Here is a 25,795-nt window from a genome sequence, read left to right as displayed (position 1 = left end):
ATTTAGAGCTCCTGGCCTCCACCACTTCGGTTTGACTTCAATTGTTACAGCAGTGTAGCTGTCGTATTGGTGATACAGTTCCCGGTAGTATGTGCCAATGACCCCTTCAAACTCAGCGTCAGTGAGGCCTGCCGTGTCGATATAGGCTTCCTGGGTGGCCGTGTTGTAAATCACATGAGGAGGCAGATTGTTTTCGTAGGTTTGATTCTTGAAGTGCCATCTCTCTCTCAAAGTAAAGCCTGGATCAGTTGTAGCTTTCACTGTCAGGTTCACGCGATCGCCCTTCGCGATTTCCTGAACTGGCGGGGGACGCTCAGATATTACGATTGGTTCTGGAAGAAATATCTTAATGTGAAATCATATCCCAGTTAGCAACGTGGCTTGAATATTCTATTTTCAAACAACTTATAACTATACTAGCTACATAAAGAAACTGTGCGCACAGAAAATTCCTTCAGAATTAGAATACAACACAGAAAAGACGAAATGATAGAGACACTGTATAAGCTGAAGTGTCGGACCACAACAAAATGTCAAAAGAACACGAACAAAATCCGTAACAATGACGTCAGAAGTTCAAAATCGAGAAGGTGGTCACATGGCGAAGTCACAAAGTCAATAACGGGTATGACGACCATGTGCGTGAAGCACAGCAGTGCATCGACGACGCACAGAGGCTACCAAATGAGCATTGAAGACCTGGGGAATGGTTTTGGACGTGGTCACTGCCGTCTGGAACCTGTGTCTGAGATGAGTCACCCGAATCCATCTGTCCTGCCTTGGCGTCGTTACGTCGCGGACGCCCAGAACGTGGATGGTCGCTGACGTCATTACTGTTTCGATAACGCCTGATCAATGCAGATATCGTGTTACGATGGCATTGGAAACGTGCTGCCATCTGTTGTTTGCTCATTCTTGCTCGAACCATTCCAATAGCTTCTTGAGGTTGAGCAGATGTTAATCTTAGCATGATGTGCATGTGACTTCTCATGTGAATTTGTGAACGTTTGAATGACCAAAGATCAAGCTTTCGACAGTGACTGCAATTTCTGAGTTTCACATGTTGTGTGCGGCTGCACGGGCTGCACGTGCAGTAACACATTGCAAGTCCATAGGCCACCATCAATGACGTCACGTCGCCTGGCACGTTCATGAGCGTTTGATTGTCTCCAACACTTGCTATGTTCACACTTGTATTTATGTATAAAGACGCTGTGTGCCTATATTTATATTTTCTGTGTGCACAGTTTCTTTATGTGGCCAGTATACATTGAACATAAAATAGTAACATGGCAAATAACAGAAATATTATATTGATTCTTAACATGTTAAAAAGAAGAAGATAAGTGGATGGAATTTCAAGAAATGCATAGAACACATATAGCACGAATTAAATCCGTTCTTTGAATAATAAAGCTGTCGTACTATATCAATTATGCTCTTATTAAACGTAACAATCTGATAAAAAGTGTTGTATGTCCATCGTATTTCACTACTTGTACATAATTTACTGCCTGTATCATGATTTGCTGTTTGGATCACTAATTACTACTTATTGCACCATATGTATAATGTATATGTATAACTCCAATGTATATGGGCCGGAGGCCTTTTGTACAATAAACATCTTTGACTGACTTTGAATGACGTCAAGAAACTGTCATGGAATAATCGATTTAAGACTGGTATATACATTGACCTGTAAATGTGTGTTTGTGTGCAAGCTCAGTAAGTTTGAAGACATATATTACTTCTTGCGAATGAATAACAGTAAGTAAAGTAACTATTTTACTCCAGCAATAAACGTTTCAATTGTAATTATGTTGACCCGTAAAAGTCCTACTACTTACCAATGACGTTGAGGCAACCATTAGCAAACTCATATCCTATTGTGTTGCTCACGTTGCATTGGAAACACTGGATGTCGTCCGGTTTCTGTAGACCTATGACGGTTAACACCTTTCCGCCATCACTGAACAGAAATTTGCCGTTACCTACAAAGGGATGATATATTTGAAATAATTATCTTGATATGTGTGACAGAGAGAAAGGGAGAGCAAAAAAGAGAGTTGGGTTTTTAGTTTCCACGGTGCCGACTACTGATGATTTTGCCCTCTTTCTAGCAGCCGGATTAGAAGAAGATCTGGGTCAGAATTGATCTTCAGCAACCCATGCTTGTATGAGGCGATTAGCAGGACCGGGTGGTCAGGCTCGCTGACTTGGAGACACATGTCATCTTATCCCAGTTGTGTAGATCGATGCTCATTCTGTTGATCACTGGATTGTCTGCACCAGACTCGATTATTTACAGACAGCCGCCAAATAGCTGGAATATTGCTGACTGCAGCGTTTAACAAATATCAAACTAAACCAAATCTTCTTATAGTAATCGATATCTTCCACACAATACAGCGAAAATAATGGTTTGGGTTTTTTACATCGTGATCGTGACGTCAGTAATATATTCAATATATATATATTGCGCCTCAAACGCCGCCGATCACATGTGAACAAACGATTGAATTAGAAGATCTGAAATGGGGTTTCACGATCCGTTAAATACTAAACTAATACGTTTTGAATACAGATTGACAATACGAGTCTTACCTGGAGGATTTTGTATGTCAATTGGATTCCCATTGATGTACCAGTCGGGTTGGGGAATGAGATCCTCCCCTGCTGCAGCCCGAGACATACAGTAGAACACGGCATCCCTGCCTGCTGGTAAAGTTTGGTCACTTAAAGCCATCTCCCATATTGGGCCAGCTGAAACACAGAAGACAGATTTCAGTCTCACGCTTAATCCAACATATAGACAGAAATTGGGGGATCTATATTGGGCCAGCTGAAACACAGAAGACAGACTTTAGTCTCACGCTTAATCCAAAATATAGACAGAAATTGGGGGATCTGTACTGGGCAAGCTGAAACACAGAAGACAGACTTTAGTCTCACGCTTAATCCAAAATATAGACAGAAATTGGGGGATCTGTACTGAGCAAGCTGAAACACAGAAGACAGACTTTAGTCTCACACTTAATCCAAAATATAGACAGAAATTGGGGGATCTGTATTGGGCCAGCTGAAACACAGAAGACAGACTTTAGTCTCACGCTTAATCCAAAATATAGACAGAAATTGGGGGAATCTGTATTGGGCCAGCTGAAACACAGAGGACAGACTTTAGTCTCACACTTAATCCAAAATATAGACAGAAATTGGGGGATCTGTACTGGGCCAGCTGAAACACAGAAGACAGACTTTAGTCTCACGCTTAATCCAAAATATAGACAGAAATTGGGGGATCTGTATTGGGCCAGCTGAAACACAGAAGACAGACTTTAGTCTCACGCTTAATCCAAAATATAGACAGAAATTGGGGGAATCTGTATTGGGCCAGCTGAAACACAGAAGACAGACTTTAGTCTCACGCTTAATCCAAAATATAGACAGAAATTGGGGGATCTGTATTGGGCCAGCTGAAACACAGAAGACAGACTTTAGTCTCAAGCTTAATCCAAAATATAGACAGAAATTGGGGGAATCTGTACTGGGCCAGCTGAAACACAGAGGACGGAATTTCGTCTCACACTTAATCCAAAATATCTAGAGAAATGGAGAATGTGTTAAATTAAATACTGAAAACAATATGTCGTATTTGTTCATCCATCTGGGCCCTATCACCCAAATTGATCAGTCTGTTACACCATGTTGAGATAGACCCCGTAGACGTGACAGGCTCAAGTAACCCCACCCACTGCATATGATTGACATTGAATGGCCATGGAAGACAAGTCAGACCACCTTGTGGTGATGTCAAGTGGCAGTTAACACAACAATGAACAGTGTTTCATTCTTTGTTGGTGTGTTGCTTAACGCCACACTCAGTAATATTCCCGCTACATTGCACCATTCTGTACATAGTCGAGTCTGGACCAAACAATCCTGTGTACAGCATCATGAGGATAAATTGGGATACGATTATATGTGAGTGAGTCAGTGAATTTAGTTTTACGCTGCACTCAGCAATATTCCAGGTATATGGCGGCGGTCTGAAAATAATCGAGTCTAGACCAGACGATCCAGTGATCAACAGCATGAGAATCGATCTGCGCAATTGGGAACCGATGACATGTGTCAACTAAGTCAGCGAGCCTGACCACCCGATCCCGTTAGTCGCCTCTTACGATGAGCATGGGTTACTGAAGGCCAATTCTAACCCGGATCTTCACGGGTCACGATTATATGTGTCAACTAAGTCAGCGAAACTGACCTCCCGATCCCTTTAGTATTTCATTCAGTTGTCACAGTATTGATATGGTGCTACCAAACCAAGGTAGGGCTGGCTAAAATAATCGGAAATATCGTCGATAGGAAGAATTGTTGACGATTATCGATATGAAACTTGTGTTATCGATTATATCGTACATTAACTTTTTGTGATGGAAAACAGTGTTGTTGTTTTTATTTTCTCACACAATATTCAATTTTAGAACTATAATCATGACCTGGGCCCTTATTCTCGAAACGTTCGTAGCCCTAAGAATTCATGATCGTAGCCAATGTGTTCATAGGGCTACGAACGTTTCGAGAATAGCAAGCCTGCTTCTAAATTATGTTCAGAACTCTGTTTTGTTAATAATCCATGCAAAAACATGACACTCCCACCAGTAATGTGAAATATGTTCATTTCTTTCAGACAGTTGTGCCATTTTTGCTCAAAGTTATGTCTCGAATATTTATCGATAATCGATCGATATTAAGCTAACGATTATTGATCTTCATGCTGTATATCGATAGCCAGCCCTAAACATAGGATCATAATTGTGACATTTAAGGGCCGCAACTATTCACAGCGAAAAAGTGAGTGAATTTAGTTTTACGCCGCTTTTAGCAATATTCCCGCAATATCGCGGCGGGGGACGCCAGAAATGGGCTTCACGCATTGTACCCATGTGGGGAATCGACCCCGGGTCTTCGGCGTGACGGGCGAACGCTTTAACCACTGGGCTACCGCACCAACCCGCGCAACAAGAAAGACACAACCGACAACAGTGCAGAAGAACTTACACGTCACATCCAGAAAGATGGGTATTTGGACTGTGCCGGCAGAGTTCGTCCCGATACATGTGTACATGCCCTCGTCATTCTCCACCAGATTTGATATCTTCAGTTTCCTGTTGTCCTTGTCGAAGGCGTATTTAGTACTTGCTGAGATGGTGCTACCGTCCTTCTGCCATGTGACTGTTGGGAGGGGGCTGACAACACAGGTACAAACAGGTTAAGTGCAATGTTCTCAAATACAGTATACATCCTAATAAACATTTCAGAAAGTGTACACAACAACATGCAAGAAGGTTTGACGCAATGTTCTCAAATACAGTATACACCCTAATAAACATTTCAGAAACTGTACACGACAACATGCGAGAAGGTTTGACGCAATGTTCTCAAATACAGTATACATCCTAATACACATTTCAGAAAGTGTACACAACAACATGCAAGAAGGTTTGACGCAATGTTCTCAAATACAGTATACACCCTAATAAACATTTCAGAAAGTGTACACAACAACATGCGAGAAGGTTTGACAATGTTCTCAAAATACAGTATACACCCTAATACACATTTCAGAAAGTGTACACGACAACATGCGAGAAGGTTTGACGCAATGTTCTCAAATACAGTATACATCCTAATAAACATTTCAGAAAGTGTACACAACAACATGCAAGAAGGTTTTAGACGCAATGTTCTCAAATACAGTATACACCCTAATAAACATTTCAGAAAGTGTACACAACAACATGCGAGAAGGTTCTGACGCAATGTTCTCAAATACAGTATACATCCTAATACACATTTCAGAAAGTGTACACGACAACATGCGAGAAGGTTCTGACGCAATGTTCTCAAATACAGTATACATCCTAATACACATTTCAGAAAGTGTACACGACAACATGCGAGAAGGTTTGACGCAATGCTCTCAAATACAGTATACATCCTAATACACATTTCAGAAGTGTACACAACAACATGCAAGAAGGTTTGACGCAATGTTCTCAAATACAGTATACACCCTAATAAACATTTCAGAAAGTGTACACAACAACATGCGAGAAGGTTTGACGCAATGTTCTCAAATACAGTATACATCCTAATAAACATTTCAGAAAGTGTACACAACAACATGCAAGAAGGTTCTAACGCAATGTTCTCAAATACAGTATACACCCTAATACACATTTCAGAAAGTGTACACGACAACATGCGAGAAGGTTCTGACGCAATGTTCTCAAATACAGTATACATCCTAATACACATTTTCAGAAAAGTGTACACAACAACATGCAAGAAGGTTTGACGCAATGTTCTCAAATACAGTATACATCCTAATACACATTTCAGAGAGTGTAAGTGTACACAACAACATGCAAGAAGGTTTGACGCAATGTTCTCAAATACAGTATACACCCTAATAAACATTTCAGAAAGTGTACACGACAACATGCGAGAAGGTTCTGACGCAATGTTCTCAAATACAGTATACATCCTAATACACATTTCAGAAAGTGTACACGACAACATGCGAGAAGGTTCTGACGCAATGTTCTCAAATACAGTATACATCCTAATACACATTTCAGAAAGTGTACACGACAACATGCAAGAAGGTTCTAACGCAATGTTCTCAAATACAGTATTCATCCTAATAAACATTTCAGAAAGCGTACACGACAACATGCGAGAAGGTTTGACGCAATGTTCTCAAATACAGTATACATCCTAAGAAACATTTCAGAAAGTGTACACGACAACATGCGAGAAGGTTTGACGCAATATTCTCAAATACAGTATACATCCTAATAAACATTTCAGAAAGTGTACACGACAACATGCGAGAAGGTTTGACGCAATATTCTCAAATACAGTATACATCCTAATACACATTTCAGAAAGCGTACACAACAACATGCGAGAAGGTTTGACGCAATATTCTCAAATACAGTATACATCCTCATAAACATTTCAGAAAGCGTACACGACAACATGCGAGAAGGTTTGACGCAATATTCTCAAATACAGTATACATCCTTATAAACATTTCAGAAAGTGTACACGACAACACGCGAGAAGGTTCTGACGCTGCTGTATCAGTATCTTGTAATCTGTATTTGAGGGAGGTCATCGGAAGGGAAGCAGGTCAATGTTTAGAAAGGTGATTTCTTCAGGTATAGAATCATTGAGTACCTAGAAAATAATCCCGATATTTGTGTTGCTCAAAGTTTCTTCATGTAAGATCATGTAGGGGTTTACATCTTGAAAATTAAATGCACCCAAAATATCTCCATTAGAATGAGTTAATACCATAACCATATATGACGATATTTGCTCTCTTTCTAATTCAGTTTCTTCTGTTTCCTGCATGTGCTTGAGAGCAGGATACGCTAAAGTTTCGCGAACGCTTTGTATGGTCATTATTTCATAATAATTTATACTCATGATATAGTCATCATGCTTATGATATAGTCGGAACGCACATTCGATTCCACTTTTGGTAGATATTTCTTATTAATATAGAAAGGGTCTATCGTTCTTGCTTTTTTGTAATTTCCTTCTTACAAACTATGCAAGTGATGAAGGAGTATCAATAATGTTTTCGTCCATATATACTCTTCAAAAAAAGTAAGAGAACGTCATTATTAATTTACGATTGAAACATTGGGAGATATATCGGAGTCAATAAATGTTGATATGATAGCAATGAATGTTTTTAGAGTGCATCACCACTTGCACTTCCTTTGCATGTGTACGATTTCATTTTCAAATAAAAAAAACGGTTGGGAACAAACACTAACAACTGTGTGATGCAAGATGATTGTCAAAATGAATGGTCTACTGTGATTTATCGACCTTCTTGAAAACCGTCAAAATCAAGAATGACACACCATGCACGTGTATGGGGCTAACCGCTTACTGTGCTGTGCACGTGCATCCCATGCGTTGTGTACAGAGAAATGGTGGAGCGTTCATAAAATGTCTGTCTTTGAAAAGTTTGTTAACGCTTATACTTCCTATCCAAACTGAAAGTTCAGGTTCCCCTACTTTGTGTAAGCGTATATAGTCCAAGTGTAGTAAGTGGTTATATAGACATATTTATTTTTGTTCATTTGTTACCGATTTGTGTGTACATATACTTCCTTCGTCGAGAGAGGAAAGATCCTAACTGAAGTGGGGGCTGATTTGGGAAAACAGTTTGTTAGCAGGCAAAAACTGATAACTGGTGAATTTATGTGTAGTTTGACCAGAACAAATACCTGTATACAAATAACATGTCAATATTGACCATGCACTTGATATCAGTGTATGAAATAAACCAAAAATTCAGCCAGACATCAGAGTTGGTAACATTTTGAAGTAACCAGCCCCGATGTCTTTAAAATTATTTGGTCTATAAACTTATTTGTTCTGGATTTAACCAGACCAAATATGTCGAATTTACTCAGATGTATGGAAGATAAATAATTTTTACCAGATCATCGGGCTGACGAGCTGCAAATTTAGACCGTTCGTCAGGAATCTAGACCGTCTCGGGCGGTCGGACGGGCCTTATTTCATACACTGACTGTTGATATATTCTACGAGATCTATCATGAAACGAACTACACTCACAATCCACTGTACACACACTCCAACTCCGCTGTCTGGGACCGTAGGAATACTGCAGGTTTAGTTTCATACTCGAGTTTAGGCTTTATATATGGTTTACCTGAAACAAAATGCACAATTATAGAATGATGGAAACGTCTGCTCAGTTGTGAAAATGGTCATATACTGGATAACTAGATTGATTATTGAAAAATAGTGTCACGTCACAGTACTTTATATCCACGCAGAACACAAGACAATACAGCGCCCATTGTTTTTAAAAAGTGTGTACCAGGGCTCCGTTCCTCAAAGCGATCGTAGCGCTACGACTGTCGTCAGTCTATGTTGAAGTATGGGAGTTACGATCACCTTAGCGCTACGATCTCTTTGAGGAACGGGGCCCAGGACAAGTAGTGCTAGGTAGAATAAGAGACTGTACGAGGGTCGATCAAAAAGTACGTAGACTAACTGTTTTCTCGATGTCCAATGTTTCAAAAGCTTCCATTTTATTTTGAAGGAATCGTTAGCAAAATCACATCCAAAATTTCACATGTGTGGGTAATGTGGTTAACCAGATATTTGTCGTCACAACACATTGGGGTATAATATTTCTAACAAAACTGCAGAACATGAAAAACAATCTGTCATTTGGTACCTCTTGGATAATGGTATGCCCTCAGTGTATATCATATAAAATATGTTCAGTATAGTATTGGATGACTTTCCGTCATAATCAACAGTCAAAGATTTGGATTGCTTAATTTTATGTTTAGTCGAAGGCTGTTTTTTAAGGTCACCCCCATTTCATCTTCCTAAAATATTGTGTCCAGATATTCAAGCTGGTACCGTTTACAATATATTGTGAGTTGACACTTGTGTGACCATTCAGTGTTTAGTTTGAACCATTGGCATCATGCATGAATAAGTGAAAACATTAGAATAAGTTATGTCCTTATGATTACGTCACCTGAAAGGGGATGGGTAGTGTCTACAAAACAAGCTCTTTCAGTCAACATGAAGGGCGGAGTCACTTTAACAAACAATTGTCATTTCAGATTGCTTTTTTATGAATAGAACTTTAATATCTAAGTGTGATTCTATGGGACTTATATCAATCTCAAAGACACAAAATATTTCTTGCACATTTTGTTTCCTGAAGTTTGTGATGCATTTATTGTAGATTTTGCGTCTTACCAAGATGAAAGGTCAAGCAAAATGGGGATCGTGAGACTGTAACATAGCAAAACCAAATTGCTTGGGGTTGACAGATAATATGTAGAAAAACAAAACATAAATATAACTGCATTTGTATCGTTTTCTTGGTGATTCTACATACTTTTTGATCGCCCCTCGTACATAATCGCAGGTCACTCATTGTGGCATTAGAAGCTCAAGTCCACGAAATGCAAATCCACTATCTGCGCACATTCTCTCCTCACACTAGAAACTTCATACAGTGAAATCAGGATGTGTCTGTTTTGTGCAAACCCTCTACCGATTCGTGCACGATATCATACTAAAGTTCATCGTCTTATGCCGGTGTCCATAGATCAGTGCTCCGAGACAATGGAAACTGCACGGTCTGGAAATGTCTACCGATTATTTGGCTCACACAATAAAACGGAATTCATTATTCCTAGGATAAGTAGCCACAATCACAACGTTTACAATAGTGTTATTCTTGTATGACATTCCCAACGTCCTAGCAATACACAAGGCGCCATTGTTCTGTATAGTCATGTATTTTTATGTATCATAATCTTGGTGATATTGCCATGAGTTTTACACTTTATACAGTTTTATTTTAACGCAATTTTAATGTATAATCGTGTCTCGTAGACCTGAAAGGCTGGATATTGTCTTCAACTGGTCGACGAAATGTATATGTATGTCTAGAAAATATGTGACACGGAAATAAACTAATTTTCTTCTTCTTCTACATTTCCAAGGGAATATGTGATCTCGGTCGAACCTCGTACGGATTCGGTTTATCTAGTTCTTGTTTCCAAGGCTATTATCGCTAGAAACCAATATCCGTTCTTAGTTATTTGTTAGATCCTTAAACTTTGTTACCAAACCTTGTCCCATGTATGATTTGTTTCCTTCATAACAGAACGATGTATGTGTATGATTGGTAGGCTATCATAAACCGACTGACAGGTCGACGCATAAAGTAGCATCTGGCTGGAGTATTTTGCACTAAGTGCAGAAAAGGGAGAAATAAACAGAACATTTTCAAAAATGTGTGGTACAATATATACAAGTTCAGATACTGTCTGGGGCGGTAGGGTAGTCTAGTGGTTAAAGCGTTGGCTCGTCACGCCGAAGACCCGGGTTCGAATCCACACATGGGTACAATGAGTGAAGCCCATTTATGGTGTCCCCCTCCGTGATATTGCTGGAATATTGCTAAAAGCGGCGTAAAACCAAACTCAGTCAGTCAGTCAGTCAGTCAGATACTGTCTCTCTTTCAGATAAAATGTTTTCATAAAATCATCATGAACCGGATAATACAAATGGCCTAAAGCGCCAATAAAAGGTGTATATTATGTAAACCCTCCCAAGGCTATAGTATAATGAGTGTTAACTATATGTCGTAACAGTGGGGAGACCAATCCAAAGCCCCATAATGCCGTTAGACAGCCCGCAATGTGATGCTGTTTCAGTCTCCAATAAGAAAAGTGTCGAGAGAAACATGTTTTATAACGGTGCATAAACTTGACCAGAGATTTCAAACTAGGCATCAAGGTAACCGGCAAACCGTGATTAAAACAAAGGTCTCCATATTAATCAGATGTAAGTCTATTAATTGTTGATAATTTTATCTAAAAAAGGTTGTGTTTGCGCGGCTGCATCCGTGGGAGCGGGCACAGCGGCTGGATATTTGGGTTGCGCAAAACATAGAAAAGCACATGTCCATGTAACCAAGTGATGGATTCGTGGTCAAATTGAATTGAGGAATAGATGTACAGCAGTATAACAATTACTATAACAATACTAATTGACGTTAGTTACATATATGTTAGCGACAGCATTCTGTTAGTTCAATCCAGGGCCCTGTTCCTCAAAGCGATCGTAGCGCTAAGATGATCGTAACTCCCATATTTTAACATAAACTTACGACTGTCGTAGCGCTACGATCGCTTTGAGGAACGGGGCCCAGAATGACGTATATATTTGTATAGGTATTTGAGTAGTTTGGTGACTTGCATTCAATATTCATCATAAACACACATTAACAGGTTATATGGTTAAAACTTGAACCAATGGACAGATTGTGTTTGGAATAGGACTTATTTGAAACACAGGAACTTGCGCCAAATATGTCACGTGCATCAACAGAACAATAACCAACTGATGAAAAGCTAACGAGATGGAGCTGATCCATGTAGCCACTGATATGAAATACATGCTATTTGTACATTGTATGGCTGCATGACGGAAATACTAATGTGAGTTTGAACATCGTTTCGACGAACGTATTGCAAATGATACTTTGCATACGACAAAAGGAATCAACAGGGAACTTAAATCTCCCGCTAAGTGTGAGTGAGTACAAGTTTACTTCTGTCATGACACACTGTTCTGGGCACTGAACACAACAAAAACACTATTTTCATAGTTTTACCATAACACGATCGTTGACATTCGGATTCCAAATGTGGTCATGAAAAACATTACAACCCAACAAAAACACTGTTGAAATCACCAATTGTCATGGATATTTGAGAAATACTTTTTTCCCAAAACTGAAAATATGCAAAAGGATTAAGTTCGATGCAGTGATACGCATTATGTTTTGATAACTCTGCATGTATATATCACAACAAAGGTGTTCGTTCTCATCCCCGATTAACTGGAGCAGGATAAATTTGAATGTGTTGGACACTAAGGCCATTCCGCAGAAACAGTTCAGGATGTAAGCCATCACCCATAACGAAATGACAGGAAGGTTTTTAAATTTTTGTAGAAGCATCTTGGAACTGTTTGATAGATACATAACACCTTTAATGGGGAGTGTAATGTCACACAAACTTACAGGCTCGTGCCATACATATTCGGACACTTGACGTCATATCCATAGACTTACATGTTATTTCAGTGTAGCATAAATAATTTTCATGAAATGAGTTTAGGATATATAGATCTTTGTAAAATTTGATAGGCAAATTTGAAATCATCACTGCTCTGCGTAGATAATTTAATCAACATATCTACAGTGCCGTGAACTCCTTTAACATGGCGGCCTAAGGGCTTGTGCATTGTGGAACTATACGTAAGTTGATAAATGTGATGTCATTAGTTAAACAGTGGTCGCAAAATTGAACTGAAATTGTTACCATTCGATAAATAAGCAACGGAAAATTATGCAGAAATTACCGGATTATAAGTAAGGTGATTCCTCACAAATGTGCATAATTTGACTTGGATCATACGAAAATTAAATTCATGAAAATTATTTATGCACACTAAATTAACATGTAAGTCTATGGAAGTTACGTCAAGTGTCCGAATATAACTGGCACGGGTCGATACGTCTTTGATGTTTGCCTGCCGTTAACCAATTAACCATTGAAATGTTTGTGTTACGATCACCTGTCAGATTGCTCGTATTAGCTTCCCCCCCCCCCTAGTTCCTACCACAAATACTGCTTTAAGGACAACCATTACATAACCGTTTCACTTGACTAAGCTCACACATATTCCAGATTTATCTACTTCCTCAACATAAAACATATTTACTTACATTGATATGCTCAGAATGGACAGAATGGATACATGTGTATGTAGATGCAACAATGCCCAATCACTGCTCCAGAACAATGTATTCTAACACCGTGATAGTACATTATTTAACCTTTTCATAATTTCAAGGGAGACAACTGCCAACTTAATCATTGTATGAATATGCCAACAAAAATCCTATCTTGGATAGCTAAATATTCAATGATGGGTTGATATCATGAATATTTTAATGCCCACTTTGGGTAATTTCTGCTGCCGTCATTTTGATGTCAATTTCGTACATAATATTATGTTGATGTCAATTTTTAGGGACTGCAACGCATGTGAGTTTTAAATATAATGAGACATTCATGTAGAACATTCACCATTGAAAATATAATTCAGCTAGGAATCTGGGGCATTTTTAATATTCTGTCTTGATGGTTTCAATGGGAGTACAACACGCATGTAACAAACAATATCACGACATCATGATACATGCAGATATATATAAGGGGATACAACCAGGTGGAATAAGGGTTATATGTAAAGAAAGGGATATGATATAAACAATGTAAAACAATACTGACATGAACATTACGTTCAATTAAAATGCATATCTGTTACAAGGCAATCGATACTCACTGGCAACCGGAGTAACTGCCAGACTCTTTGGACTGCCCAGTCGGATGGTGTCGAGGATATTGTTATATATGATACACTTGTACAGGTTGACGTTTGTCTGATCACTTGGCTCCAGGTAGATAAAATGAAGAGTCCCTGTAAAAGATTTTGTCTTAAATACAATATCATATAATGTCATATAAAGACTTTTAAATTGGAATCTGTTGTTTCATTAAGTGTATATGTTATGAGAAAATGTATTCAAATCCAAAAATATCAACACGTTTCCAGTTGAAACAATATTCTAGATTCAATGAAAGGGATGGAAGAGTTTGTAAAATTGTATTTTATTAGATACAAAAGTAAAACATAAATAATGTATGTATTATACACATTTTTGGGTCTACCACGCTTTTGGTTACTAATGAGTCTGAACATGCTGCAAAGTTGTTTCTTAGCATAGTGGTTAAATGGGTGGGTTAGGTCAAACAAGAAATATATGCTCAAACAAAGTTAAGGACCACCCCGATTTTCAATATTCAAGTATTTAATAGTTCAAATTATGATACGTATAATACTTAAATATTGAACATATATTTAACAAGCTGACTATACACTGTGCCGTGGATTGTTTTGTGAAAAATCGAATTGTTTTGCCATTGCTGACTTTGGTTCTTTCAAATATGCAATGCTGTGTAACAGTAACATCGACATCCAGCTAAACATTTTATCTCTGTTCAAAGGTCACCTTGATCGTCAATATGGATTCTGCTGCCTTCCTCCACTTGCTTTTTAGCACCGGCTGTTTCTTCCAAAAACCAGGCGAATTTAGCCTTTGGGACACTTTCCGGAACGTCTGTGCACAGCAGCTGCGCGTAGGCACCTTCGTTTTTCTGTATGAATTCAGTAGGGATGACAGGCCAGTTGGCACCAAGAGCTGTAAACAGTGAATGATTTGTGTTTTCGTTACATTTGGTGAGGAGAGGTGATTACAACAGCGCCGAACAGCCGAAACAGGATCCACTAAAAGACAAAGACTGGTTAATGGAAACCTTCCAGTATGTTCATCATGCATTGTGTAAACCACAATATCATCAATGATCTCTTGATGAACGTTTTGCTATGTATAATCAAAAGCTATCGAAACTGTGATGATTATCATATAATGGATAGTGTTATCCATGCGGTAACCATCCAATAGACTTGGCACCAAGATCCGAAAAATGCAAAAGCTTAAGGTACAGCCCGATACATCATACGAGTCTTGCTCAAAGTTTTTTCTAAGTTGGGTTAATGGAAGCGTCAAACCCCTTTCCAAATTTATAAGAAATCTCTGCTAAGGAGAGATTTAAGGAATTTAATTATAAGGTCTTAGTGAACCCCACAAAAAAGTATGGTTAAAACGTGGAGGACATTGAAATAAGCTGATGTATTAATGATGCAATTATCTATATTCCCTATATTGCGATATGGCTGAAATATTGCCGATGTAACTGTAAATCTTAACTCGCTCCTTCACCCTATATTGCCTTTTTCCAGCGTGATCTTCGCATCATGGTATTAATTGGCTTATATCAATATAACCTTGCTTTACAAGTATAATGCAGTACAAGTATATTTCTACTCACAAACTTTTCTGACAAGGATGACGGGAGACACGGCTACTGGATTGATCTGTGGGTTGACGGTGTTTTGCGCCCCACACTGGTATTTACCCTCTTCTCTGTTGGTGAAGCTGGGTATGGTGAGATTGCCAGTGACAGAATCTACCTGCGTGATACTATCAGAGACGATTATGGTCCCATCTTTATACCATTTGTACCTGTAAACAAAAGGGTATCAGTGGAACTTGTGAGTCTCTGATGGCATTTTACAATGTTAACACCTCTGGGGTTCGGAGTTTCAGTAGAACCTCTTCGGTCCAACACACGCATGTAAGAATACACTATACCATTTAGAAAGTGGTAGATTTGAGTACTTTAGTTGTACTTGTGTGCCTGACTCGCGATTCCCGGAGGGGACTCAACCCAACACAAGTACTGGAATGGGAGGTACACCCTGGTCAACCCAACACATTTACTGGAATAGTTGGAACACCCTTTTCAACCCAACACAAGTACTGGAATGGGAAGCACACCCTGGTCAACCCAACACATTTACTGGAATAGTTAGAACACCCTTGTCAACCCAACACAAGTACTGGAATGGGAAGTACACCCTGGTCAACCCAACACATTTACTGGAATAGTTAGAACACCCTTGTCAACCCAACACAAGTACTGGAATGGGAAGTACACCCTTGTCAACCCAACACAAGTTACTAGAATAGTTAGTGCACCCTTGTCAACCCAACACACAAGTACTGTAATAGTTAGTACACCCTGGTCAACCCAACACAAATTACTGGAATAGTTAGTACACCCTGGTCACTCCAACACAAGTACTTTGAATAGCTAGTCATAGTACCCCATGTCAGCCCAACGCAAGTATTAGAATAAGCTAGTACACCCTTGTCAACCCAACAAAAGTACTGGGATAGTTAGTACACCCTAGTCAACCCAACACAAGTACTAGAATAGTTAGTACACCCTCTTTGTCAACCCAACTCAAGTACTAGAATAGTTAGTACACCCTTGTCAACCCAACATAAGTACTAGAATAGTTAGAACACCCTAGTCAACCCAACACAAGTACTGGAATGGGAAGTACACCCTGGTCAACCCAACACATTTACTGGAATCGTTAGTACACCCTTATCAACCCAACACAAGTACTAGAATCGAAATGTATGAAATACTGCGTGTCAAACGTCGTACTTACGTAGGGACAGGGTCGCCCTTGGCTTCACAAGCCAAGAGAACTTTGTTATCCGAAATGTATACTGTGTGACGCACCGTTGGTTCCGTAATGTCTGGTGTTGTTTCTGAAAAGAAATGAATACCTATTATAGCCAAGAAGACTACCTGACATGTTCACAGTTGAGTACTGTATAGAGAGCATTATATATCATAGCCGGACTTATGCTGGTCGCGGGAGAATCAATCGGGGAATGTTTAAAACGCGGGCCGGGCAGAAATGGGTCAAGACAGGCCAACGATGTTATTGGCTAATTACCCCATTATCGACAATCATGCTACAATGTATTAAAGCAACATACAAAAAAATATCAAAATAAATTTGAGATGACCCCGACTCGAAATGCTTCACAGTACAATAAAGCATGAGTTGGGGGTTATCTGAAAAACAATTTATTTTCTTATTTTGTTTAAATCTTTAATCCTTGCAAAGACCCGAAGGCCTGTGGGTCACACTAGGTGACCTGGTTCACTGCGTATCATTGTACCTGGCCGTAGATCGTTACTCACAATATTCATTATTATGTTTTGTACGAGGAGCTGGAATATTGCTGAGCGTGACCTTTAACAACACACAACAGTACATGTAACACGTAGGGAGACACATCCTCGTTTTCACAGTCCTACATAACATTGATTGGCAGGCAGACCATGCATTGGAAACGCCCGGTGTCCAAACAATACTTTAACATAAATCGTCAGAAAATGCTCTTGAATTTGCCCCCTTCTGTTTTTTCTGGTAAATGAGATGTGAACGTAAATAACGCAAAGCCGTATGTGCTGCAGTACCTACTGACTATAATCTAATGCCGATGATGCTCATAAGCAGAAGATCCATGACGAGTCACTTAATTTGGGAAATGTCAAACAATTCTTAGTTGATAGGTATTGGCCGAACCATTGAAACGGCGTCAAACCATTTTCACTCACTCATTCACCTTAGGTAACTAATGGAAAATGTATATAATTGGAACCTTTCCAAGACAACATATCGGTTAAATCTGGGGTTTTGAACATAGCCACGCAAAAGCAAGAAAACACTACTTAGTGTTGCTACTGACAATTTCAGAACACAGAATTATGTTCCAATGTATTGCTTCAGTATTCTTTTTATTCTGCTTGTCTCATAGACTTGGGATCCGATCGATCATGACACATGAGTAGTTTTACACGTGGGTGGACGCTATATCTCTAGGTGTGGCGATGACCTGTCAGTTAGACATGTTTTTATTTCCTGTATGTGCTGGTGATTTGATTTTATTCTTGTTAAAATCAAATATGCATTACTTACTGTGTTAACTATTGTCCTGTACAGCGAGTAGGGTTTACCCGGAGTTAACTGTGAAACTCACTCAGCACAGGCAACAATACAACCACTGAGACAACAGACAAAGGTGACGTCTGGTCCACAGTGTGAGAACTTCCACCTTAGTTTCCCCAATGCGTCAACAACAGGACATACGCCATAACCGGTTTGTTGTTGCCATGGCAAAAAAATTGCTCTTTCAATACGCAGTAAATACCAACACACATAAAACATATTTGTCTTTTTCAAGACTTAGAAAACCAGTATAATAGCATAGAGAAGGTCCAGAATCGGAGTCAAGTTCCAACCACTTATCCTTGTGCCATACACTAATCAAACTTCTGATGATATTATAAAAAGCTTGAAAATGATAACCTCATTTAAATAATCATACCAATGGACTACTACTGTGAAATTGAAACTCGCAAATATGAAAGGCCCACTTCCAGAGAATATACTAGTAGTCCTTGAAATGATGATAAACTATTATCCATCCATATAATGTGAACAGTTTATGGGGTGTACAACAACATATAAGTGATGACGCGCCATTGCTTGTCACATATAGTAAGAAGTGTATGAGCTTAAGTTGTGTGGCAGTTATGACACACGCGTGCACTGCAAATTTACAAAAATACTCTCTTTACTACACAATCAGACAAAGTTTAAAAGGAGTAATTTCCTTGTTTTACTCCCATATTGATTAATAACGGGTTTCCTGTGTCAATCAATGTGTCATATGTCACCGGATTTGGTTTCATTATTCACCCATGAGAGCCTAACAATGCATGTATCCGTTATTTGATGCGGTCGTTCAACGAATTCATACAATGCAAATGTAATATCTTGTTATTATAACATATGTTATATTTGGGATTACACTTTCTTAGTAAAGTACAAATTCTAGTACTTTTGAGTTGAGTCCCATCCGGGATTCGAACCCACACCATCAGAGTCAGGCACCTAATCTCCAGCACATTTCCTTAGTCCCCTCTTGCGGCAAGCATGGGTTACTGAAGATCAATATTCTAACCCGGACCTTCACGGGTTGCTTACTATGACGTTTGCTTACTATATTGCTTACTATATATCTGACGTTGTACTTCTACTTATTCACCAATACCAGTGATCCTGTCAGAATACATGGTGTTTAGCAGTACTAGCATATTACTACATGTTATGTACGAGGGTAGTTCCAAAGTAGTCAGTCTAACTATATTCTCGATGTCCAATGGTAGAAAAGCTTCCATTTTATTTTGAAGGAATCATTAGCAAAGCCATATCCAAAATTTCACATATCCTTGCAGTCCTGTTAAAACCTCGTAAGTCAGCATTTTGCCAAAATTGACTTTAGATGAAAAATACATTCATCTGGTAACAATGCATTTTTCAGTCAAATTCTCATAACAATCCTCCAATAATATTCCAAGATACAACCATTTTCAAAAGCACCTATCCTATTGATATCCAATAATAACATGCAAAACCTCGTAAATTTCATGGGTGTTTATTCATTTTAAGAAGTTTGTCAGATGCCGATATAATTATAAGGCTTATCACTGTTGAAACATGGTGACTGTACCATATGTCCTAACGGTTGTTTCCTATTTGTTCTATCAGTTATCAAACTTTGGGGAAGGTGCCTGCATGCACGTACAGAGTTGTGCCCAATAGTTTGCTAAGACTTAGGTAATCAGGGTTGATACAGAACATGTGTTACAATTCGTTCCATTCTTCATCTTTAAGTTACAAAGGCTTTGTAACAATGTGTGCTCATTTTAAAGGCGTTTGACTGTATAGTCAGTACAGGTACAGCGCCCCGTGAGACGTCTTTAGGGACGATACTGTAAATGAGATGTAATTTTGGATTGAATAGGGTACCTTACAATAAATCACGTTATAGCAGTCAAGAATAAGTGGTCGATTTAGTATTTTCTTACACCGATAAAACATGTCATGCAAATGGGCCTTGAGCCATAAAATGATCTTTTCCTTGTTTAAACGTTGTATTTGATAATGCAATAATGGTTCTGGCTCGTTGAACAGACACTAGACAGACTCATCTTCCCGTGTTTAATTGTTATTTGAATACATTTAAGTGAAATTACCTGTTTTCAAACTATCCTATTTAATAATAGACTTGATGCAAAACCTCGTATGTTTTATCCAGGCCTAACCCTTTGGGATGAAGATGCCAAACATGTTTGGTTTCACTGCAAATAATGATGCAAAGTTATGGTTGAAAACTCATTGTGTTAAGTTTGCACATTAAAAATTAACGTTTTTTTCGATTATCTCAAAAAACTTAATAAAAGTCAGATACGAGGTTTTGACAGGACTGCGACGATATAATATTGGTAATATGGTTAACGAGATATTTAGTCATCACAACACATTGGGGTATAATATTTCACTTCTTTAAAAATTGCGGAAAGTGAAAAACGATCTGTCATTTTGTACCTCTTGGATAATGGTATGCTCTCAGATAATATAATGTAAAATTAGTTCAGTATAGTATTGGATGACTTCCCGTCACAATCAACCTTTAAAGATTTGGATTGCTTGATTTATATTTAGACGGGGCTGTTTTTTTAAAGGACACCCACCCCACCCACCCCATTTTAATCTTTCAAAACATTGTGTCCAGATATTCAAGCTGGCACTGTTTACAATATATTGAGTGCTGACACTTGTGTGACCATTCAATATTTAGTTTGAACCCTTTGGCATCATGTATGCATAAGTGAAAACATTAGAATATGCTATGCCCTATATGATAACGTCATCTGAAAGGGGGATGGGTAGTGTCTCCAAAACAAGCTCTTTCAGTAAACATCATTGGGAGTCACTTCAACAAGCGATGTTTTGCACTCTAAAATCTACGTTTGATTCAGAGGACTTCTCAAACACCTAAAATGTTTTGCATAAATTGTTTCCTGAAGTTTGTGAGATGCATTTATTGCATATGTTGCGGTTTTGTCGTTGTTGTTTTGTTTTGTTTTTGGTTGTTGTTGGAGAGGGGCGGTGGGGGTACGTGGTGGTGTTTTTTTGGGTGGGGGTTTGTGTATGTGTGCGTGTGCGTGCGCGTGCGTGCGTGCGTGTGCGTGTGTGTGTGTGGTTTTGGTTTTGGTTTTGGTGTTTTTGGTTTGGAAAAATATAACCTAAAAACAGCTGCATTTGCATAATTTTCTAGGTGAGGCCGACTACTTTTGGGACGCCCCTCGTACTGTCGGTTGCCTGATTATGTCAAACACTGCTTCCATTATAGTACGTAATATCTCAGAAGAGGAGGAGGAGGGGATAACACGTACGTATATTGCGCTAGGCTCTATACACTCGGTGTATGCTCTAAGCTCTAACACTGTCACCCGTTACATTCTGGTATCTACATACAACACTGTATACAGCGATGCAATGAATGTAACTTTACTACTCACTACTGTTCTCTCTACAACCGCCTTCTACATAAGACATTAGTCCATACATACAACAATACTGCGTACAATGCGTTACCCATGTTTTTCATGTCACACACGTAACAATACTGTTTACTGTCGTATCTGATAATTACATACAACAATACCCCTAACTGACAATACATCCTCATCCCATAGATGCCATAATACTGCTTTATATTTAATACTTGAATATGATATATAACATTTATACAGAGAGAGTGAGGGAGCGGCCTCAGGGTAACTAATCATTATGTAGTTCTACTACCTAATGCCTCGTATGCAGCCTATCACCTACAAACCTATCTCCTGAGATATAACAATCGAGCTTACAATGTACTTCATGATGCATTAGATATAACTGCTTACAGTAAACTACCTGATGCTATCCATACAACAATACTGCTTACAGTAAACTACCTGATGCTATCCATACAACAATACTGCTTACAGTAAACTACCTGATGCTATCCATACAACAATACTGCTTACAGTAAACTACCTGATGCTATCCATACAACAATACTGCTTACAGTAAACTACCTGATGCTATCCATACAACAATACTGCTTACAGTAAACTACCTGATGCTATTCATACAACAAAACTGCTTACAGTAAACTACCTGATGCTATCCATACAACAATACTGCTTACAGGTAAACTACCTGATGCTATCCATACAACAATACTGCTTACAGTAAACTACCTGGTGCTATCCATACAACAATACTGCTTACAGTAAACTACCTGATGCTATCCATACAATAATACTGCTTACAGTAAACTACCTGGTGCTATCCATACAACAATACTGCTTACAGTAAACTACCTGGTGCTATCCATACAACAATACTGCTTACAGTAAACTACCTGGTGCTATCCATACAACAAAACTGCTTACGAGTGTACTTCATGATGCTATCCATACAATAATACTGCTTACACTAAACTACCTGATGCTATCCATACAACAATACTGCTTACAGTAAACTACCTGATGCTATCCATACAACAATACTGCTTACAGTAAACTACCTGATGCTATCCATACAACAATACTGCTTACAGTAAACTACCTGATGCTATCCATACAACAATACTGCTTACAGTAAAACTACCTGATGCTATCCATGTACAACAATACTGCTTTTACAGTAAACTACCTGATGCTATCCATACAACAATACTGCTTACAGTAAACTACCTGATGCTATCCATACAACAATACTGCTTTACAGTAAACTACCTGATGCTATCCATACAACAATACTGCTTACAGTAAACTACCTGATGCTATCCATACAACAATACTGCTTACAGTAAACTACCTGATGCTATCCATACAACAATACTGCTTACAGTAAACTACCTGATGCTATCCATACAACAATACTGCTTACAGTAAACTACCTGATGCTATCCATACAACAATACTGCGCTTACAGTAAAACTACCTGATGCATATCCATACAACAATACTGCTTACAGTAAACTACCTTGATGCTATCCATACAACAATACTGCTTACAGTAAACTACCTGATGCTATCCATACAACAATACCTAAACTACCTGATGCTATCCATACAACAATACTGCTTACAGTAAAACTACCTGATGCTATCCATACAACAATACTGCTTACAGTAAACTACACCTGATGCTATCCATACAACAATACTGCTTTACAGTAAACTACCTGATGCTATCCATACAACAATACTGCTTACACTAAACTACCTGATGCTATCCATACAACAATACTGCTTACACTAAACTACCTGATGCTATCCATACAACAATACCGCTACTGCTTACAGTAAACAACAATACTACCTGATGCTACCTGATCCATACAACAACAATACTGCTTTACACTAAACTACCTGATGCTATCCATACAACAATACTGCTTTACAGTTAAGATACCAAATGCTATCCATACAATAATACTGCTTACTATATACTTACATTAAACCAAAACTCTATCACTTGCTTGATAACGGTGTTAGTATCTACACCGAAACGTCGCACTCATTGCAATAAAGAAGTTGACTATCCATATAACTTGGTTTTCCTTCACCTATACAACTTCTAAACATGCCTCTCAAGAAACTCTATGATATTGCTTATATAGCAATAGGATGCTTTAATTGCAAGACACCTGCTTTATATATTGAGCCTTCTGCCTTTGATGTGACATCTCTACACAATATGTCTATTAGATGTAAACAATACTTTGTATATATATGCTTCTTTTAGATCGTAAAAGATTACATGAGAAGCTATCAGGTGTACAAGCCAGTAACCTGACATATATGTTGTAATGGATGTCAAGCCATGACTATACGTATTTCATGCTAAATTAATTAGTGTCACCACAGTAGGCACGCCAAATGTGTGTTGAAGCACGAAATGCATGTACTATGAATGACCATCTGTTATGTTATGTAAATAATCATACATGTGTCGTAAAATACATCATATATACTGGAATGTCACATTCGGTGTTGTGCCTATCCTTGTCATTGTATATAACGTTAAATCTGTATTGGTACACAAAGGTGTTGTCGTGAAGAAATGGAACATTAATAATAATAATAATAATGTGTCCATTTATATAGCGCCAAACTCCACACTAGGTATGCTCATAGCGCTAACAATCAAGGCCATTATTACCCCGGATAACCCAAGCTGCCTGTTAGGCGCTAGAAGGTTATAGTCATATGACTTTTTCACCGGGTACCCATTTTCCTGCTGGGTGAACAGAGACAATTTTGAACAAACTCACTTGCCTAAGGTGAGACCACATGTGTCACATGTGCTTCGTTTAATGTGGGCAGGACTCAAGTCCTAGAAACTCTCAGGAGTCAAGCAGCCAAACACGGTCACCCATCCAAGGACTCTCCGAGAGCTCGACGCTGCTTAACTTCACCGATTTGTGACCTGAGCTTTAAGCACAGGACCACGCGATAACATTCTTATCAACATGCAGGAAGTGATAATGACTCACTGAGAAGGAGTGTTTATTGAGTCGAAATCAAACCCTTAAGTAATAGTGGTGTCATTTGGTGGACGCCAAATAATACTCCTACGTTTATCTACTCTAAGAGATAAATTTCTCTGAAACATATTGTATATTCAGAAATGCAATCAGACCCTGTGCAATGATTTTTATAACTCTCCATAACATCACATCTCCAATGAGTGCGTCAAATAGGTCAGTTAGCTCTTGCTATAACAAACCCGCGGGGGCATACAGGAGAGCCTCGTTAATGCAGATACCTCGGGATGTATAGCGTTATCTTGAGAAAAACGGGGTGTATAATCATAGAGCTGATAAACAGTCTATCAGGACCAGAAAGCGACATAAGTTCTTAATCAACATGGCGAAACTGATTCATTTGAATACCGCAGTGTTGAGCTCATAGTCTGGTTCCATAGAGTCACGCTATAGTCACTGTACAGCGTGACCTGCCGTTGACAGCAAATACAAGCCTGATCACGTGTATTTCTATTGACAATGGTCTTACCCTGTGCTACAACCCCGTTTAGCTGGGTCAGGGCGAGGAATAAGAATGCGGTGCAGTACAGTCTCATGCTGAAGCGGGGATTCCTTCACTGGGAGGTTGTGCTGGCTAAAACTGTTTGGTCACATACAGGGTATCTACAAATGCCAAAAAACAACATATCATGAGGCTATTTGATTGATCTTGACGTGCATATGTCTACAGTACATGAAACAGTCGTTGTTACGATACTATATGCATTGATTAAACTTTGAAATGTTTATGGCCCAACGACTACCAAACGTTTGACAATTACTCCAATACCCAAATCGTTTAAACTGGCAAGTTTATTATCCCAACCTGAAATGTGCTGGCAGATCAATATACCTGCTGGCCTGCCAGGTAACCCAGATATGAAGCATGGCGGACAGGAAGAGCAACGTGACCGCGTTAGAGATATTCAAAATTCGCCCAGTCCCTATGGCACATATGGATATCAATTAATAACGATGGTGTTCCCTAGTAAAATGATCTGATCCACAAAACTAAGCCTACCATGACGTAAAGAGTACTCACGCTATAGCGACCGACTGTATATGGTATCTCAGGTACATACAAACAAGAGACGCGTATATTTTCCTTCACCTTTGTACATGTACGCGGAC

At 38.8% G+C, this 25,795-nt stretch overlaps 1 protein-coding gene across 1 annotated transcript; it reads right to left on the bottom strand.

Moving 5' to 3' along the window:
- Window positions 1-48: 48 nt before the first annotated feature.
- On the bottom strand, window positions 49-25,795 carry LOC124259022 (neuroglian-like; the record flags this gene model as incomplete). Its single annotated transcript, XM_046693094.1, has 11 exons — window positions 25,707-25,795; window positions 25,155-25,288; window positions 16,825-16,927; window positions 15,633-15,826; window positions 14,753-14,941; window positions 14,026-14,160; window positions 8,680-8,776; window positions 5,071-5,258; window positions 2,608-2,766; window positions 1,851-1,994; window positions 49-332 (listed from the first exon to the last, which is right to left on the bottom strand). Coding segments are annotated over exons 2-11 (1,560 nt in total), but the record flags the coding sequence as incomplete, so codon positions are not given.

Source organism: Haliotis rubra, unplaced genomic scaffold (genome assembly GCF_003918875.1).
Source record: "Haliotis rubra isolate DU_JTF1 unplaced genomic scaffold, ASM391887v1 Scf707, whole genome shotgun sequence".
Lineage (NCBI taxonomy): Eukaryota > Metazoa > Mollusca > Gastropoda > Lepetellida > Haliotidae > Haliotis > Haliotis rubra.
Note: the sequence above shows the minus strand (reverse complement) of the source record. Positions and strands in the feature narration are given on the sequence as shown.